Genomic DNA, 19,809 nt, shown 5'->3' on the forward strand with positions numbered 1-19,809 from the left:
ATATAGGCTTTGTGTTGTAGGTTGGGCATTTATTCCTTACGATATATGTGCCTAACCTTGCCATCCTGCAATTCCGTTTGGCGCCATTCCTTCCACCTGGGTATTTCTTCATTTGATAGTATTTATTCTTGTTTGGATAAACGCGGCACAGAAAAGAAAAATCCGGGGTGTTACTATCGTTCGGATTAATCAATATCGTTATTGTGTTTTCTTGTCGGGTCTGTGCATCTCTCCTTTCAGGTGCAATGGTCTGGCGTACCAATGACGATGCGTGCTGCCTATTCTTATCGACTGACACAATGGCGTACTGTGGTTCTGCAGCGTTGGCGTGAGAAGATAACGGGTTCCTCAATAAAACTGAAGGAATACCAATATCTCGAATAATATTATTTGATTGCTTAATTACGAATCTCACGCAAAACTTATGTCAGAATGCCTACCGACAACAAAATATCTTCACAAGATAAGGGATTAGAAGTTTCGCAAAGAAGATTCATCTCGCAGTAGGCGTATTATAAGAAGTACCGATTATCTCCAAACAGAAATGACACATTCGTACAAAGATTAAGTGCCCAAAAGGCCGGGGCTTAGCATTTCTACTGCTGTGTCACTTCCAATATCGGCCCCGACTGCTTTAGATACGGTAAATACTGTCCACGTGTATTAACTATAGGTTTACAATATCCTCTAAAGGGTATCTTGTTTTCCGTAATACCTAACAAGCTACGAGTAGATCTCAACAACGCAAGGCCAACGCAAGTCTGAGGGAGGTCCTTACTTTTGCGTTCATTTCTAGAGAACCACAATCAAGACCTAGTTCTCGTCGTAAATGTCGAGGCGGCCGTGGATCTTGGAAGGTATTGTCCTCTCCAAGAAAAAGCTTACCGGATTGTTGAACATTGTGCGCCTAACCATAAATGAGCGACTTTACGCTAAAACATATTTTGGACCTTTAGCCCTAATAAATAAAAAAAACGTTGGATCTATGTTGAAACCATTCTGTTCTACTCTTTGAAGAAACCGTGTCGTTCTCATCATTTGAGCAAAGATCATCTATTATCGACCTTCTTTGCGTTGGGCGAAGCGTCAACAAGACTAAAATTTTTCTTTCGTTGCCTGAAATCGACAGTGTGCAGCTGTTCTCAGTTTTCATGCAAATTCTGACTTCTATCTAATCTAGACTTTCATAAAGCAAGCCGAAAGATCTTCAACAAAGTTTAGATTTGAGGGAAATAGAAACTCATCAAAAGGGGGCTCAGAAAAGCAGTTTGATGCATCTGAGTTTCTCATACAGAAAACGACATTTTTAACTTCAGAGAGCGGAATATCAGTTACCATCCAGTATAAATTCGAGCTGCGTACATCTGCTTAATGAAGTAAGCGTATGAATGAAGTATGCTTGGTCCTAGTCTTAACTGGGTGGAGGGGACCTATGAAACGGCATGGTGATGACAAGGCGCCCAATCACCTTCATAGTAATACTAATTGTTCTTAATTCATTTTCCCTTTATTTGTGATATATGGCAATCTTTCTCGCTAACGCTAAGACTTGAGCCGCTGTGGCGTCATACCTGTTAGTTATAGTCAGCCAAAGTGACGCGCATTGCCCACTCAGATCACACCGCTCTTTTTGTCAGCGTTGTAACCTATTCACGGTGGGGTGTCCTTGTCTTATTTCTCTCCAGACTTTGTTTTTATGAAAGAAATTCAAAGCTGTCCACATTATGGGTTCTAAAAAATATGGCAAAAGAGCGGACAGACTACATCATCTCAGAGAATAAATACAGATCGGCTCCAATTTAAGTCTACTCGAAGCATTGAAATATAGTTCTTGTATTTATTTTATTAAACTAGAAGCCGAGTAATATTCTTATAATATCACAGTAAATAATATTGTCTAGGGGATCGGGTTTACAAGACAGGTAGTAAATCGAATTTTCCTGTTTTCGATTGCCACTGGATATCCATAGTAGGACCATAATGGGTAAATTAAACGTGTGGTCCTTCTACCAAAATAAATATTGTGGTAAACCTTAAGTAAAAGGAAAATTAATGATACTATTTCTTCCACATATCTGGTATTGCAACTTGAGCAACATAAAAGTTTAATGAACCTTAAGTTGAACAGTGAAATCTCTGCATTTCTAAAATAAAGCGGTACTTATAGATTTCTCGAACCTAGACATCTCTTCTAGATTGCTTTTATTTCCAATGCATAAAATACTTAAAGAACCATCAAATCGCTCTCGAAACGATCATGCAGATACATATTGCTTTGGAAGCAACGCAGACGACCTCCATTCTCTACACCGATCGGTGCGGGTGATCGATAATTCCTGAAGTGTCCCGTTCCATCGCTGATCTTAACCAAATGGATATGGTTGGGTTTCAACTCAAGAAGCTCGTTCGGAATGCCCAGAAACCAATAGAAATACGTTTCTCCTTCAACCGCTAAAATTTTGAATGTATTAACGGCTGGCGGTTATTAATACGGAATAGTTTCTGTGTATATACGTTAACCGCAGGCTCCTGTTTCGGTTTGGAATGGAATTTGCAGTTTGGAAATAGGTCGTCTACGTCGTCCATTAACCTTTGGAGGTATTCCTTTGCCCTAACCTTCTAAACAAGAACTTATATATGTAAGCTGTACCCTTATAAATGCTAGATTGGTTTTTAGACGTACTGATTTAACGCTAAGGCCCAACTGTAACGGGACAAATCTTAAGCGAAGGAGTTTTCCAGAATATCAAATATGTGGAAATGTCGCTATGTACCTAAATGCAGCTTGAACTCACGATGTATTTAGGGTGTCCTCGCGGAAACCAACAACGTTTCATGTTACTTAACTTTGGAACTAAAATGGTTTGGTTGGTAACATCATTTTGAACTGTTGCTTAGAAGAATGATAGATACGATAGTGTTAAATGACAAATACATCTTGGCAAACTTTAGGTTTTATATGGCCTGTTTTCAAAAAGCCTAAATGATTGAGATTTAGTGTTTTCTGAATTTATCGATAATGCGTTTAAAGCAGCATCATTATATCAGGCTTCACAGCAACAAGAATGGATCCGACTTTAATCTCAGGCATGGTATGCCCGCTGTGGCCAATCTAATATCTCTAATTCTGTCCACGCAATATCAGCTGGACTCGTTTACAGTCGGTTACGTCGGATGAAAGGATGTTCGCTGGTGAGCCATTAACCTATTAGGTCCTCGTATCATTCGATAAAAGACCAGAGCACCTATCTGATAGTGGACGTTTACGAGCAGTTTACTGACGACGCATCATCAGCGAACAGAACGTCATTCATCCGAGTGAACTGATAATTCACTTATCGCAGTAAGTTACAAAGTGTCCATTATAAAGACTCTCGTAGCATGCGCGACGTATATGAAGCAGAACTTTACGGCTACAATGATAATGAAGCTGTCCACTATAAACATGACTGGATGAGCCAGAGTGGAAATTGATTGAAGTAAAGGAAAATATATCAGTAGAACTTTTTGCTCAAGATTTTCATTTAGAACTAATGTTTCCATTATAGGAATGAACTTATCTAAGTAACAGTTGAGCATTGATCTGTATCGTAGCTTAAAGCGAACGACAAATTCAGTTTGGATTAGAGGAGATATTAAACGATCATACTGCTGCTTTCCGCGTACGTAAATATTGTATAAATATATAGATACGCCTTGTGCTATATACCGCTTTTCGGACTGTATATCATACGTGCTGAGTAAACAAGCCTTATTCAGATGTAACACTTGAAATACAGATAGATCCTAATCAGCAACTTGTATATAGCACGAAGAAATATAAATATATGAAAAATATTGTTATATATAGTTTAAGTCTGACGTCAGAACGACTGAAAATATTCCGTCTACGCCCCTATGGACATTTATGCTGTTTTACAATAAACAGTTTAAACAAAAAATCTCCTTTTTAATTCTGTCATATTGGGGGCAATCAATGATAAACGTTATTACGTTTAACGTGTTAAATCAGGTATATTTAAATTATCTTTTCGTGTAATATTTAATATCTTCGTCAGCTCTACAACCATCATCCATGATGATCATTTACGCGCGATACGCGAATAACTATAGGTTGGGCACAAGGCAGGAGGAAACAAATTTGTAAAGAAACGTATTTTATCATTTCATTTTTTCTAGTTAAAGGGCCATCCAAACCCCCTTCATTTGAGGAGTTTAGATGGCGACTTACAAGTGATGGAAAGTCAATATTTTGTTTCCAACTGAAGACACGTTGTGGTATCCAAGGCTACATTCGGAGTTCGTCCACAAACAAGATAAATTAGAAAACTCTTTAGCAGGAGCTCAACCGGTATATGTTACACATGTTAAGAAAGCGATATGAAGATTGGAGTTCGCATTAAACGATCGTAATTACAAGGAAATCACAGATTTGCCCCATAGTTTTCCACTATGCGTTATATAAAAACTTCCCGAGAAATAAATATCATAGGTGTGACAATTATTACTTCTTAAGGTAATTATTTTTCACTTGAGATCAACTTATTTTTGATTATTTCCGTAACGGCTAGTCAGACACAGTTACGCTCTATCCGAAGGTTATTTACGCTTTTGGGCGGCTCTCTTTTGGAACTAACAGTGTATACGTTACCATGACGAAAAAACTGAAGTTTTGGTTAAACCTTAGATATTGATGTTTTGGAAAAGACAACAACGAAACTCAAAGTCCCCTTTCTCTTTGAGGCCTTGCGTGATACCCTTTAAAAAGAAGCACACAGTCTATGTCTGTGTGACCCTATGTCTGGCTGTGTACTATGGTTAAGCTAGGTACCTAAATTTTCTAGGAATAACCCACGTCAAGGATCCTAGCCGTAAATTTGGCCTCTTAAACAAACATCCATAGGTAGCACAATTGTCATGTAAAGCCCACTCATTGTTTTGAAAGCAGCCTATAACAACAAAGCCTTTGACCAGATTCCAATAACTGTGAAGCACCTTATCCCGGAATTACGACCATAGCCCTTCTAGAAAAACCAGCTTTCAACTGCTGGTTTTTTTTTAGTTCATCACTTCATCGTCATAAAGTCACTTGTGATAGTCCCGCCTTGATGCATATACGTAGGTGATCTTGAGGAACATGCTACTATGATGGTCTCATGGCAGCCGATGTTCTCAATGGACGTATTAAATCCAGTTCTTCCCATGCAGTCCCACCACCTCCTTTCGAACACTTTACATTAAAATGCGATACAATGGAAACAAACTGTTTCTTATAAAACAGATCTTATCAACCTATCACGAAACTTTGTGTTCTCAGGTACGCCTATGATATAAGGTGTTCAGGTTAACTTCATGCGAAATGAAAGCCTGAACAACCGAGGTAGGTTAGAAAAATCTAAATAACTTTAGATCACTGAAAGTTAACCCTTAGAGTTCCCAATAGCTTCCCTAATATTTTTTTTTGCGGCGATTTTTTAATGTGTTCGATTTTCGGTAACGTGTCTCAAAAAACACGCTATCTCAAAAGTGTACTACAGTTATAAAATTTTACTTAAACATTAAAAAGCTTATCAAACGGTCGTTTTGCCTTTTTCGATCAGTGAACATCTGTTGCCACAAATAAACTTCTATCAATTTGTAGTAAAAACGCAGAAACAAGAATTCCATTTTATATGACATAACATCGTTAGCACTTATTGAATGACACCTATAGCCAAGAAAGCTTACCAACAACGACGTGAAGTGGAAAGAGTCAAGATGAGAGCGATTGTGATCGCGAGAGAGGGGCATAAACGGTCTAAATAGGGAACCCAGGGCGACCCCATTCAAGCGGGAGGGCGGACGAAAACTGTGGCGGAGAGTTCTTTCCTGGGGGCCACTAGCAGCCGAACGGCACATCGAGTTTTGCCTTTACCCTTATCAAGCTCGCTCGCGTCTTTCTCGACCACAGCGATGAGCACCGGCGTATACCTGTCGTGACGGCAATGTAGATCAGCGGACGACCACCGACAGACCACAATTTGCAAGAAAGCCTTTGCTTGGGTCGATGGTTATTGATGGTATAGAACCCTTGGGGTAAAGGGACGCAACAATCGACGTCAAAGAGGAGAGGGTTTACAACCAGAAAAACAAGCTAGCAATGGCCATGGCCATGGCAAAATTTAATACTACAAATGTCAGATGAAGCGGCCACAACAGGAATTCGCTACTCCAGCGGAAATAGCAATAGAATTAGAAAAAGCCTGCTGAGAAGGTAGGCGGAAGGACCAGCGAGAAAGGCGACAACGAAAACCAACAATACCAGGGTCCGCTACATTCCGCTCTACCGCTTTGTCTGTCTGTGTGTTTGTCCGAATGTATCGCTCGTCGGAGCGTTACCCCTCACAGGACAAGATGGCGGCCGGGTGTCCGGTGAACCGCTGCTGCTGCAACTGTGAGTGCGAAAAAGCAGCCTGTTCCCGCAGAGCCCGAAAGAGGCTACTGGAAACGATAGCCACAACAGGAGTGGGAGCAGGCCCCAAGTGGGGCCGACAGTGAGCGGGGTTGGTGATGAACTATGAAAACTGCTGTAGGCGGCTCAGTAAAAAGAAAAAGAGTCGGCAAAAAACCAAGTTAGGAGAGTGAGTTGTGAAGAAAGAAGACCGACCACTATGAAGAATTACGGAAGTTACGAAATGGTCGAGTATGCGTGCTATGCGCGAGCATGCATTTGTGAGCCATCTGTAAACCACCTCGAGAGGGATAAACTGTAGGGGAATTAGATATTGTGGAGCCTTGTTGGACAGAAAGTTAGCTTCGACGCAGCTCAAATAAATAATTAACTCTGGAAAAAGACACGTTTCGAGCGACGAAGAGTAGGCTGGTTTTTTATACAGCAGATTTACGCGGTGTCTTTTGTCTCTTCGGTGTTCGGCATCCGGCAGTGGCGGTCACCATATCCACGTAGGTGTGGTGGTTAGAGACAACAACGCGGACGGTTGCTGTTAGGACAAAAACAAGCTTCGATGTATCACTGTTTGTGCTATCAAAAGCAAACAGGAAATAGAGCAAGGCAAAAGGACCTCGGCACGAGTGGTGAAAGTGGAGCACGTTTAAGAGAACAGGAGTGTCGGCCGTCGAAGGCAGGACCGGAGCAGTTAGAGCTCGGAGCGATATTTGGAAAAAGGACAAGCAAGACGAATTGAGTGAACGTGGAGTATTTGATAAAAGAGGCAGTTTCGAGACGAACGAAGGTGAGTGTTAATGAACATTCACGGTATACTTAAGATAATAGCTGCAGTTAATTTATTTAGGCCCGGCGATCTGCCGGGCAGCGGTTGAGGTGCACGAATTACCGATTAAGCTCTATACGTCGTACAACGAGAAACCAATTTAAATAAACGGCACGGAGCATATGTAGCATATAAAAAAGAAAAAGAAAAGTTGGTTTCTCGAAATACAAGTTTCTCAGATACGAGAAAAAGTTTGCGGGGATTTTGTCTCACCACGTGTTTGAATCACTATCGAGACTCATATTACAAGACTACAAATGGCAAAAGCCATACTTTGTTTAAAAAGTAGCGCAAAACGACCTGATATTTTCAGAGTGTTGTTCGAATTGTTCGTACGCGAACAACTTAAATAACCACTCTGAACTCGGGCTTCAAGCCTTCCATACTTAAAGGCCGATAGCGCCTTTAAAGGCTCGTAGAATCACCGATATGATTCACATGGCTCTATCTTCTCCCATACAAACGAATAGGATTATCATATAAGTATGTGTGCTGTGTATGAACTTATGGGAAAAAATCCTGATTATAATTATCTTGGAGCATGAAAATACGTTTCATATACGTTTCGTATAGGCCGCTCCTGATTGAACCGGCAAAAAGTACAATGGAACGCGCCCCTTAGATCAAAGCTGCCACTCCTGAACTTAGCAAATTGCCCTTAAGCAGTCGCACACGCCAAACACCTACTTCGGGACTTCTGCATTCCGAACCTAAAAGAAAATCCTTTATAGTCCAAACAAAGTTATGGCCATTTGGCCTGATCAAGTAGATCAAAAGCTTTCCAATACCCTACAGCTTTATCAGCCATTAGCAGACGAAACATGGAACGACATTTATCAGAAGCACGTTACTAATTAGTCTTCCTCACTTTGTCCTACCTGTTATCGACTCGTGCACTCATGCATTTATTTTTTTGTTTATCTATGTATCTGCTATTTAGGTGGGGCAGGTGGTTTCGAGTTCTCGTCCAGACACGACTGGGCGGCCTCTGCTGGGGCCGTCCCCTTCTGGCCTCCTGTGCCGCTGTCGGCTCGGCCGGGCGATGACTGGCGCCCCGGCGGCGTTGGCGGTAGTGCGCGAGCTGAAGCCGCTGCAGCTGATGCTGCCGCCGCCGAAGGCGCACCTCACATTGAGCTCCAGCCGCTGGGGCCGCAGCGGCCGGCCCCCCAGCCGCCGGCGGCGCCTCCAGGCGCTTTCCAACACCACCCACACCATCAACAACATCATCATCACCATCATCATCAGCACCACCAACAGCAACAGCATAGACAACAAGGCGAACGCTACCCACGACATCACAGTGCCGCTGGAGGCGGCGGAAGCCATCACGGCGGCCATAGCGGGGTCTACCGGGGTCACGCATCACAGTCGGGCTCGTCATCGACGACACAGGCGCCCCACGCGAATCATTCGCCCGGCCGCAATCACTCGTCCAGTCGGCTGCAATCTTCTTCCAACACCACGCACAACACAGGTGGATAAACCTGAATATGACCGGGTGAAAGTGGGGTCATATGGGACGGTTTTTGCGTCCCCGTGATGGATTAGTGGTAATGTGTTCGCTTACTAATCGAAAAAATATAGAAATAGTTTAGGCTCGAATTCGGGTTTTGGCGTAGTTGGAAGCATGAGTGAAAATCTGAGCAATAGGCGAAGCTATGATGAATATAGTCATGATTCGTTGTTGCTCAGTCCCCACCGATTTTCCGTAGTAAGCGTTACCTACGTTGACAGGTCATAGGAGCAATGGTAAGCGGCTTTATCAAGGTCTGTCCTATATGAAACCACTGAACTCTCGGCTATGGAAACTAATAGAGTTATTATAGAATCGATTTAATGACTCAGGTCGTACGTATATAGGCATACATACATACATACCGGTGATAAGCTCGTTCTAGTTGGCTTCGGCAACAATTTTCTGAATAATCCTATACGTACTTAGAAATCTCTTTGTCAAGTAACCCATATGACCGATCTGTATTTCAGCTGTATATATATCAATTACAATAACAAAGAAAATATGTTTCTGTGTCACGCACAGAGTGGTTCTAACGCCGATGACGCTATTCTACAACAATGTCATTTTTAATTGTTATAGGCGAAAAAAATCTGTAGCAATAATTTATAAGTTATCGTCAATTCCTACTGAAATGCTACAAGGTTTTAAAAGCTCTGATACTAACTGTTAGTGTTTTCACTTTTCAGCTTCTTGGGATAGGTGGCAATTTTGGGACGTGGATACTGCTACAGCATGCTTCTGGCAAGCGTCCGTCGTTCAAGATTCGCTGGCTGCTTCGCTTGAAGCAGCGGAAGATATTGATGGACGCAGTATCACCGAGCACTATCATCCCAGCGATAATGACGCTTTTAAGGTATCTTTGCCAAAACCTAGGTATTGAACTATAGTAAAAGAAAAAAAAAACTGTTGTCTCAGTGCTTCGTGCTTGAAAAATGACAACTCTTGCTAAAGGAAAAACATAATGATATACTCGAGTGTACGATACAAATTTATTTGATTTAAGGACCGGTTTCTTTATCGTCAAGATGCATCGTATCAACGGTCAACGTGAAGTACATATATTTGTACATATCTACAGTAAAACAACCAATAACCATGTCATCTGATTACGCGGTGCACTAGCTGGACTTGTTTTATGTTAGTTTTCTAAAACAACAACTGCCACTAGGGCTAAATCTATAACATGTTTTGGCCGAAATCACAAATCAGCCCTGACACGGCGGCAATAGACGCCAGCCTTATTCAGACACTTCAGACGACTTGAAACGTCTCTGGACTGTTGTTATTATTATCAGACTAGATAGGGCGATATTTTGCGAACCGTTTACCGCCCTCTGCTAGACATGGCATAGTGCCATTGCTACGTATCAATTACTGCCACGATTTCAGGTGATCCCGCCATGCCCGGACCTAGAGTTATTGGATGCGTGGCCTGGTCACCCAAACGATGCAGGTTATTATTCCTGCTGTTGCAGCTGCAATCGCTTGTCCACTCCGAGCGGTCGGGGATTTGTTCGTTCGCTACGCATCTGCTGTTTGGCCCTGGCGGCAGTCATCTTGATAACCGTATTGACTGGTCTGGTGGTCTTCTACCCTCTGGGAGGCGGTGAACTTTTAGAGCTCAAAAGCTATCATGGCCTGGATAGATTCCTACGACTGCATCCGACGCCGAAGGGGAAGCAGCTTCTAATACATTACAAGTGGGTCCATTTATAGGTGAAACACACAGGGAGGGCGTCATTTACAAACTGGCCTAACGAGTAGGATAAGACTTTGTGTCTCTGAAATTATATCAACGACTAACATAATAACAATGTTATATTGCTATATGCATGAAAATCCACTGAGAATACTATATTCTTAGTGGATTTTCATAGATTTATTTCTCACCCGTCTCTACAAAACTTAGCCAACTTGTTATTTGAATAATTAAATAACTTCCAATAAGAAGATAACTGCAATTTTGCACTTCGAATACTTTCGGATGTCGCGATATGTCACGATACTGTAGTACCACATTTAGATGAAGACGATGCTAAAAAGTCGATGCTCGATCAAAATGCTACCAAAAATTGCAGAGACCATTTCGTCTAATGTTGTCAGCCAACCGGCCTTTCGTTGGCTTTCCCAGCACTAAATAGTTTGTTTGTTTGTTTGTTTGTTAGATGTTTTTTTACTCTATTTGCTGTTATTAGTAACGCTCAAAGGTGATCTATATACACCTGTTCGTGCAGCGCGCACGTCTCTACTAGGAGCATTTACCTGTTTCGTCCAAATAGTACAGAACACCCTCAGTAATCTTCAAAAAATACGTAAGGTCCAATGAATTAGGACGCTCTAAGCAGCCTATCATCATCTTAAGTGAATAAATAGATTTTTATATACATAATATCAATGCCATCATTTTATTTTAACTCAGACACGGTGCCAGCGAAGGCGACGCGTTAGACTGGCGAACTTTCGTGAGGGAGTTGGATGAGTTGTTGGCTAAGTACGATTTGGATAGGGCCCTTGGAAATCCCAACCTTACAGACTGCTCCTCCGCCTGGCCGCAGATTAAGCGGCCCGATAGGCACAAACAGTGCCTCTTCGATATACGACATATTGATAGGTAAATATAGTCTATTTACACTGTGTTATAGTAGTAGCAGCAGTACCCATATAATTATGTCTAGCATAATTAAATCAATCGAAAAAAGAAATTCCAATGACTGTATAATAGATACCGGTAGATTGTCAAACGCCATCTGTCGCGTTCCGTGCGTCGTGATACGAGATATTCGGTTATATGCGTATTCGTGCAGACTCAATTGTGGACGCACAAGGTGCCCTTGAAACAATCATACTTCCTAATAGAAATTAATAGCATTGAATAAGTACGCACAATCAGTGGTCACATCGTGCCATTTCATTGTCCCAATAGGGAATGCAGCTCCGGAAGTAATTATGGTTACGACCGGGGCAAGCCGTGCGTGTTTCTTCAGTTCTCGTCAGCACAGGACTTCGAGCCACGTGTTGTCGAGGGATCGGACACAGTGGCTGTCGACTGCTTTGGCAATACGGTTGTTGATCAGGAGAACATGGGCAGTCTCGTTTATACACCTGATCCCGGATACAAGGTGCGCAGATGATTTTGATAAGATAATATTTTCGCATAAGATAATTCCGTCACACGTTCATAGGTACATAGATAGGACTGAATAGGGTTGAAGTGTTTGTGTTTAGCTATTGGCCAACATAGCTATATATATATTAGTACGCAAGATCATTTACTAAAAAGGTGGCTTTGTCCGTGCACCTGGTCAGTTACTAACCGAATGACAAAACGACTCACCTCGCAGCTTGAAAAATTACTCCTTTTTTGAATTGTGAAATTCATCGTTTCGAAAGATAGTGTGAAGTATTCGAGCATCTACACTGGGTTAAAGCACTAAACCTGGCTCGCTCGTTAATTATGCTTCATATGCCCCATCTATTTCGTTGTCAGTTAATCCTTCCACAAGTTAAATGGGCTTCTATCAACGAGTAGTACACGTTCGATTTTGCAGCTGGTGTACTTTCCCGCCGGACCTAACCCACCGTACATGCCACCGCTTATCGCTGTACAGTTCGTGCAACCCACGGTGGGCGTCGCGATCGGCGTTACGTGTACTATTTATTCGAGTCCCAGCGAAGTCGGCGGCGGCATAGGGATAACGACAGGTAATAATGCCTCGCGTGACCCTGTTAATTACTGGGATCGTAAACAGGTGCACTTCAACCTTCTCATCGAATGAGGCAAACGGACAAAGCAAAAAACGGATGTAACAAAACAAGGAAAGGAAAAAAAATCGGAGTACAGCGTGAACGTGTATCTATTTATTATAGTCATAGAGAGATCGAGAATATCTGTAGAAAAAGCACATCAGTCAGGACTGGCTTGTCAACCTCCATGACCAAACTATTCCTATCCAAACCGCGTACGAAGCAAGCATAGCCCAAGCCTTCCAAAGAAGGAGAATTGTGTTTGATATTACACGATGCCATAACTTATGATGATTGATAATGGTGCTGACGGTGCCATGCTCTTAGATCGGCTGCCAGTCACCCTTATATCGAACGTGAACACTTCTGACTCGCTGGAGAACTGACGGCTTGATTGATCGATCGATTGTGTAGCGATTGACTAGAGTCGATCAATGATAAGATTGATTCAATGAGATTGATTAACCAACGGACTGACAGAACAATTAACTGATAATTAGTGATCGATTTACAGCCTAGTGACTGATTAAGACCCAATATTAATTCAGCATCTGGTTGCAGTGGTCAGGAATGACAAATTTACGAATGATAATCAGTGTTTAATTTTTGAATGAAGGCTTGACTTCGCTTGAATTGATGATCATTTGACGATAACTACTAACATGTGATTGATTGATTGATGGGTTTGATTTAGTGGTATGGCAACAACTGGCAGAAATAGCTGTGATCGGCCATCATTTCTAATCCATACTATCCGTGACACATGGTGATGCGTCACGATGAGAGGAGGACGATGCGACGTAAACACGACCCGATCTGGAGCGTAGCTCCGTGTAGCGATGTGTAATGAGTGCGCGGCGTGGATGCATTAGTAACTCGTAGAAGTAACGATGAAAGTGCTCTTGTCACAATGGTAGTCACAACAGGGGTCACGATAAGACGCTCAAAAGACGCCCAGATGGCTGGAGACGATGTTTAAAAACCTGTTCAATGGCCTCGTTACCTCGATTCTTCGAACTGCTACAGGACTTTAGCCCGAATGCAACGAGACAATTTTATCTTAGTCATTTCATTGCTTGTTCTCATTCCGGTCGTTTGAGTTGTTTGAGCATCACATAGAAAGGTTTCTCGTTTGAGTTCTTCGTTTGGAATTCGTTGGGTTTTGTTGAGTGATCTCTCGCGGCTTAAAAGCCAATCTTGAGCAATGGCGGTGAGTTGGATGTTTCTCTCGTTGGATACTAGCCCCCTTATGCTTACTCAGTTTTTGCCTCTCAAGATACTGTTTACATATTGTAAAAAATACGTAACTAGATTTCTAGAACGCTCAGAACGGCCCATAAACTATGTTATGCTGGACGTATCGAAATTGAGTTCTACGACCAGTATCGCTGTTATGTCCCAGAGGGATAAGAAGTTAGTCTAGTGATATTGCAACAACTGGAAACGAAGCTCGTATTTCATTAACCTGAATTACTGCTACGACAAGGAGCCAACATTTACCCCTTGTTGCTCGTTTAAACAGCGGACAGGATAACACCTCACCGAAAACTTATTTGAAAAAACCTCGTCTTTTCCCTTTCTGTCCCACCGTATTGGTTCATTGAAGTATCTGGTTTATTATTTTATTGATTGACTTCATCTCATGCAGTAGATTTTCGTTTGTCTCTAGATAGTCGTTCCTTATTGAATAACTGCGCACACTCTGGGCACGTCGTTGCACGATGGAATATAGACAGCATTGCATTAGTCAGATACTCCGAACCTCTGAGTCCGAGTTCGATTCTACCAATGTATCGTATAAAGTAGGCATTGTATAATATGCACAAAAACAGAACTATTTACTAAAATTAGATAATTAATTATCAGTAATGGTGAGGGCTTGTTGTTGCAAAAGGAATTCAGATAAACGCAATGCAATGAAATGAGATGAGACGCAATGCGATAAACATGCAGGAGCTTTGCCTAGTTGAATACAGAGGACCGATTTAACGGTGTGGACGTTCAGAAAAGAACCCTTGGGCCTGTGGCGCGAAGATCTCCTAATGGGAATCACAAGATGTCGGTGCCATTTTTATAGACATTATTATTATTCGTTTATTGAGCTGCAGACGTTTATGTATACCCTCAGACTGGTGCACATTACGGTGACAAAACTAATTGATAATGAGAGCATAAGGGCAACTCAAGAACCTGCAAACGATTTTCGTTAGATACTAATAATCTTGCATTATGGTTTCTACTACAATAACTACCTAATTTACAATACGATTATATAATGGGAATGAACTTAATCAGAACCCCAAACTGCCCCAGTTAGCTCATTGGGCTACGCTAGCGAGGGCAAGAATTCGTAGAAATGTTTAGACAGGTTCGCCGCATCAGCAAACAAACGAAAATAACGATAGCGTCTCTAAAGGCTCGTTAGCCTCTGCATTCGGAAGTCCCTTGACTGATTGACTGCCTTGATAACATCACTACTACATATATATACTACTATATATATCCAGTATATTGATGAACGGCACGATCATTGCGTATTGAAGATATACGGGTGAGGAAGATGGCCATGATATAGCAGGCGCAAAACTATCACCCACTGACTTCTGACCTTCGGAAATACTCATGGTACTCACTAATCATGCATAAAGTATTTGCTTTGATTTTTTCATACCTCGCTCATTAAACGAAGACCAATAACTGATTCATTTAGCTCACGAGTCACGGGTCGATTGGCGCGAAAATGGACAAATACAAATTAACTTAGCCACATCTATTGGCGTTATTTACTTATCCACCCCATTGTTAACGCTGGACTTATATTCGAGAACATTCAAGCTGGAAAAGAAGGGATGCGGAGGGGAGGGGGGAGGGGGGGGGGGGCAGTGAAATAAACATTCTCAATAGTCTTCAATATTGGTTCCTATAGTTGTTTTGGTTAGCTATCGACGGCCTACATTTTCCTAGGCATACATATAGAGTCAGATTACGTTAGGTCTAGAGAACGTTTCATTTCAGAGGGATAAATGTGCCGTCTCATGAAGCTCGAAATAGTGACATGAAATTGTTGCCTTTGGCAAGAGAGTGGGGCCTTCCAGAAAGTCGCGCTTGCGGCTTAAATATATAGCGCGTACGGAGAACAGGGCACACAGTCGTAAGTGACGAGATGGGCACTCGTTGACGGCAATACAGTATGGAAAACAACGAAGTCACACGGCTAGATGCATTTTTCGGAAGCGCAACCCGGCAACTGCCGGCAGCGCCTTCCTGACCTATCGCATTATTAAAATAGGCTAAAAAGACAGATATACTTTAGATTGAGCTGTTCTTCAATAGAATTAGGTTGTGAACACACTGGCATATTGGTGCTCTTTTGCGCTGCGTCTTTGATGAACGAGAAAACTGCGACAACGATAGGGCGTAATAAGCTACCGATCGGTGTTCTATGCGGTAAGATGCAAACAAGGGAAGATTGACTGCTTAATCGGCTTATTTAAACTATGGCGAGTCGAAGAAACTCTGGGTATTTTCCGATCCTCCGATCAGACTGACCAACTGTTATTTATGATAACAATGTTCTGTCACAGTTGTGAGAAAGGTATGCTTAAGATAGCTCTGTGTTTCTCAATTTTCATGACGTGACCAGGTTACGTCGATACTTAGTGCCAATTAGGGCGTATAAATTATCGTGTGTTTGCGGTATATTCGACGTAATATTAAGATGCAAATGTTCCTTGTCGACTAGATACCTCTTTTTCACAGGGCCATTTTCGGGTTTAGAGCAATCAATTTATGGGTCTTTTTTCGATTACTATTCGATACTCGGATGATATGGGTTTATTTATCGGATCTCGGCAAAATGATACGATGCAATGCAGATTCGCTAACCACAACCATCACCGAATTTGTTTCTTTATTGTCCTTTTCCTCCTCAGCTCAGTAATTCTTAACCACTCCATTTTTTGCTGTGCATCGCAGCAAGTCACGCCATTTTTTTATCACTACTTTAGCAGACAAGTCGCAGTCCTTTGGATCCGCGTATGAAACAAACATGACTGCATAAACGTTTCGTACCTACATTTGTAGGATGTACAATTCCGCAGCGCGACGAAACAGCCTTTAACAAATATAGGCCAGAAAGACAGGGGTTTTATACGTTAAAAAAGACCCATTTTTACAACTAAGCAACAAATATACCTAGTCAAGTTAGACGTGAAAAAAAAATCATAATTTCCACCATAAATCGCAATGATAATGGTGAGATAGTCATATTAGTACCAACAGTAAACTGTTAAACGAGGAAAGAAGAGGTTGTGTTTAGAAAAATAAATAAGCTAGATTAAATATAAATAAGGTGGAATTATTATATGACCTAACCTAATGAATACTACGACCCTGTGGTAAGCTGATTTTGATCGAATTTTTAGGATCTCGATAACGCGCTTGACGTCCAACGAAATATGTTTATCGAACGGAAATATACGTGTCCGGGCGAGGCTGAGAAAACAAAAAATCATGTATGTACATATTAGCTTCTGTTCTCAGCTAATTGCGCTAATCGTTTTGTGCGGATCAGGTCGATACAACGGCCTATCGAACCGATGACCTAGCTTCAAGTCTATGAAAATCGAGTAGAAGATTGATTTCGATTGAAACGTTCTTGTTGTACGTGTTAGTCGCCTTCATTTTGGGACAGTCCAGGTCAGGCTTTTAGACGACGAGCAGATTTATTAGAGAAAAATGTCCTCTCATGACGCGTCCCTACTCTGGAAGAAGCGAACGGGTTGAGGGGTGCGTTAGGCTGTCGCACCGAACGAGGATAGTAACGAGAAATAAACGTGCCCTACGCGTGCAACACTAAGAGGTCCAACAAACATTGTTATATACGGTCAGCCGCTAATCAGTTTAGGCACAGCGATCAACTCGAATAGGACAACACAATTCACAATCGTCGGCGTAATGGTAGTAGGACTGGTGCGATGTTGGACGGCACCGGAGACGCGTCCATCGGTGTTAGTGATACATGCAACGTATTATTACTATAGGAAGACGGTCATTGCTTCCGTCGTTGACTGCCCGAGTAAAGAAACTGCCTATGATGTGCAATTCTGCTGGCATGACCCATACCCACGTATTACGCATTCGATGAGCGGTACCAAGCCGTGCTTAAGCGGCGGTTCCCAGCTACATCAGCGACACGACGTGCATGACGCGTAAGAATCTGCAACAGTATGTCTATGTACGTAGAGCAATTGCCTGAGCATACACGAGTCGATGTCGCTAGCTGTCTCTGAGTGGACAAATGGCACGTAAATATCATAGCAATACTATTTCCCTATTGCTCCTTCATGGCTAGCAAAGAAACTGAAACCGACGAGTTCAACAGATATACAAATGTACGACTCTTATTTGTGTGTGTATACATGCGTGTAGCTGAGAGCGCGGTGGATAGAGCAAAAGAAAAGTAGTTCTTAGGTATTAGATCGGCTATTGTAGAATGGCGGGCATCAGCACCGATGTGATTTGTTTTGAACGGCAAAACGCTGGTTCATTCGTAGGACAGTGGTTACTGGGTTCGTGCTATTGTTGCAACTGTTGCTCTTACTGCTACTATTGCTATGGTTAACGGCAGCTGTGGAACTAACTTCAGAATCCACATCGGACGCATAGAAACCGATTCACGTACCCTGACGGATTTATGCGTGCAGATAGGGAAAACCAAGCACTAGTTACGAGTCTATCGGACTGTATGTAAGTAGAACTAGAATGAAAAGGTTGTGACTTGCCCAGCCCAGCGCTAATGTTGACCCGAAATAACGAGGAACAACGATGGTAGCGGTGTTGCCGATACCGCTGACGTTGCAAACAGCGAAATAATGATATAGTATTCAATTTACACACGTACATTAATGAAGTTTCTACGGTAACATAGATGCAATTTAACTAAAATGGGAAAAAGCTGAGTGGGCCGTAGTGAAGAAAGACCAAAAAGTGATAGAAACTGCGATACTAAATAAAATACCCAATTGAATTTTCTCTCACTTGCTACTTCACCATTACTGTAACTTCTTGTTTACTTAATGATCTTTGAATACATAGTTGAATCTACGTACGCATGCGAGTATTACATAAAACGCGTATGATACTATAATGGATTGTTGCTGCGTCGTGCACTGGCTATCGTGCGTCCCAATCAATAGTTTCAGGTTCGTGTTGGATTAAGGAATGAAGTGACGCTTAGATGGCAAGTGAACGTGGCAGTAGATATGTTTTTCGAAGAAAAAAAGACAGAGCACGCTGGCGGCCGCCACACATATCTTGCTAGATGGATCTACATACATACATACATAATGCATATTTTTCCTTGTAGTGGCTCCTAGCCGTAGAGAACTCCAAGCTGACATGGCGTGCGTCTCCGTTACGAGATAACTGAATGAGGCGCACCGCGGCCACTACACGCGGCCATTTCCTCTATGTACGTTGTTCATCGTTACCATTTTATACGTACATTATTTTGAATTCGCTTTCAATTGATCAGTTACGTGGTACATTTTATAGATAGGGTGAGAAAGATTACTATGTCCCAAAAGTTCACATGGCGCCATATTGTAAATTGATCCAATCAACTAGTAGCAAAAACAGCTGTTGCATTCTATGAGAATCCCAGTGTCCGAGCTGACTCAAGCGATTGGTAAGTGTATTTCGCGAACAAAAAAAAAAGAACCTAGCCTCATCCTTCTACCATCGTACACACAATAGATAAACGAAGGTATAAGCTGAAGGTACGAACACTGGTTGCTCCCTTGATTTTGCTTCAGCGTAGTTAGTTTGTTAACGTGTTTATTCCGTCGTCACCGCTAAGAAGAAACGCTATCCTAAAGATTAAATGCAACGATAACCTGCACTTGATAAAGTTAAATAGAATACAGGAAGTTACAGAGAGACACGAAAAGGTGCGTATCAAATAAGAGACTTCTAGAAAAGTAAACAGAGCTTCTAAATCCTTAACGAATGTAAAAAGACTAGAAGCAAAACCGTTACCGATGCGCCATTTTGTAACTTCGAAGAAAAGTCAGGTCTGGCAAATGTAACTTAGACTAAAATAGCAAATACAATCAAAACAGTTGAAGGCCTTTCCTACGCAGGCGTATAGTATAGTATCGTGAGGGGCAAAAAGAGGGGCTAGCTATGCGTTTTGCGTTCTGTGCGCTAATCTAACCTTTTTTTAAGTTCGGACATAAAACTTTAGCGAAAAAAAATTGAGCGCGAATTCGGGAC

At 41.9% G+C, this 19,809-nt stretch overlaps 1 protein-coding gene and 1 long non-coding RNA gene across 2 annotated transcripts in view; both read left to right on the forward strand.

The window, feature by feature from the left end:
- The window catches only part of LOC111252548 (uncharacterized), a 55,878-nt gene extending 54,884 nt beyond the window's left edge, over nucleotides 1–994 (forward strand). The window contains exons 7-8 of the long non-coding RNA XR_002674270.2: nucleotides 241–643; nucleotides 797–994. This is a non-coding gene — a long non-coding RNA (uncharacterized LOC111252548). The remainder of the gene's footprint in view (nucleotides 1–240; nucleotides 644–796) is intronic.
- Nucleotides 995–6,354: 5,360 nt separating this feature from the next.
- Nucleotides 6,355–15,398, forward strand: LOC147755032 (uncharacterized). Its single transcript, XM_086992554.1, has 8 exons — nucleotides 6,355–6,411; nucleotides 7,082–7,232; nucleotides 8,212–8,745; nucleotides 9,477–9,643; nucleotides 10,180–10,490; nucleotides 11,210–11,401; nucleotides 11,714–11,909; nucleotides 12,339–15,398. Exons 1-8 carry the CDS (start codon nucleotides 6,355–6,357, stop codon nucleotides 12,564–12,566), a joined length of 1,836 nt encoding a protein of 611 aa, XP_086848680.1. The 3' UTR covers nucleotides 12,567–15,398.
- Nucleotides 15,399–19,809: the final 4,411 nt, after the last annotated feature.

This window comes from Varroa destructor, unplaced genomic scaffold (genome assembly GCF_002443255.2).
Source record: "Varroa destructor unplaced genomic scaffold, Vdes_3.0 BEIS01000006.1, whole genome shotgun sequence".
NCBI lineage: Eukaryota > Metazoa > Arthropoda > Arachnida > Mesostigmata > Varroidae > Varroa > Varroa destructor.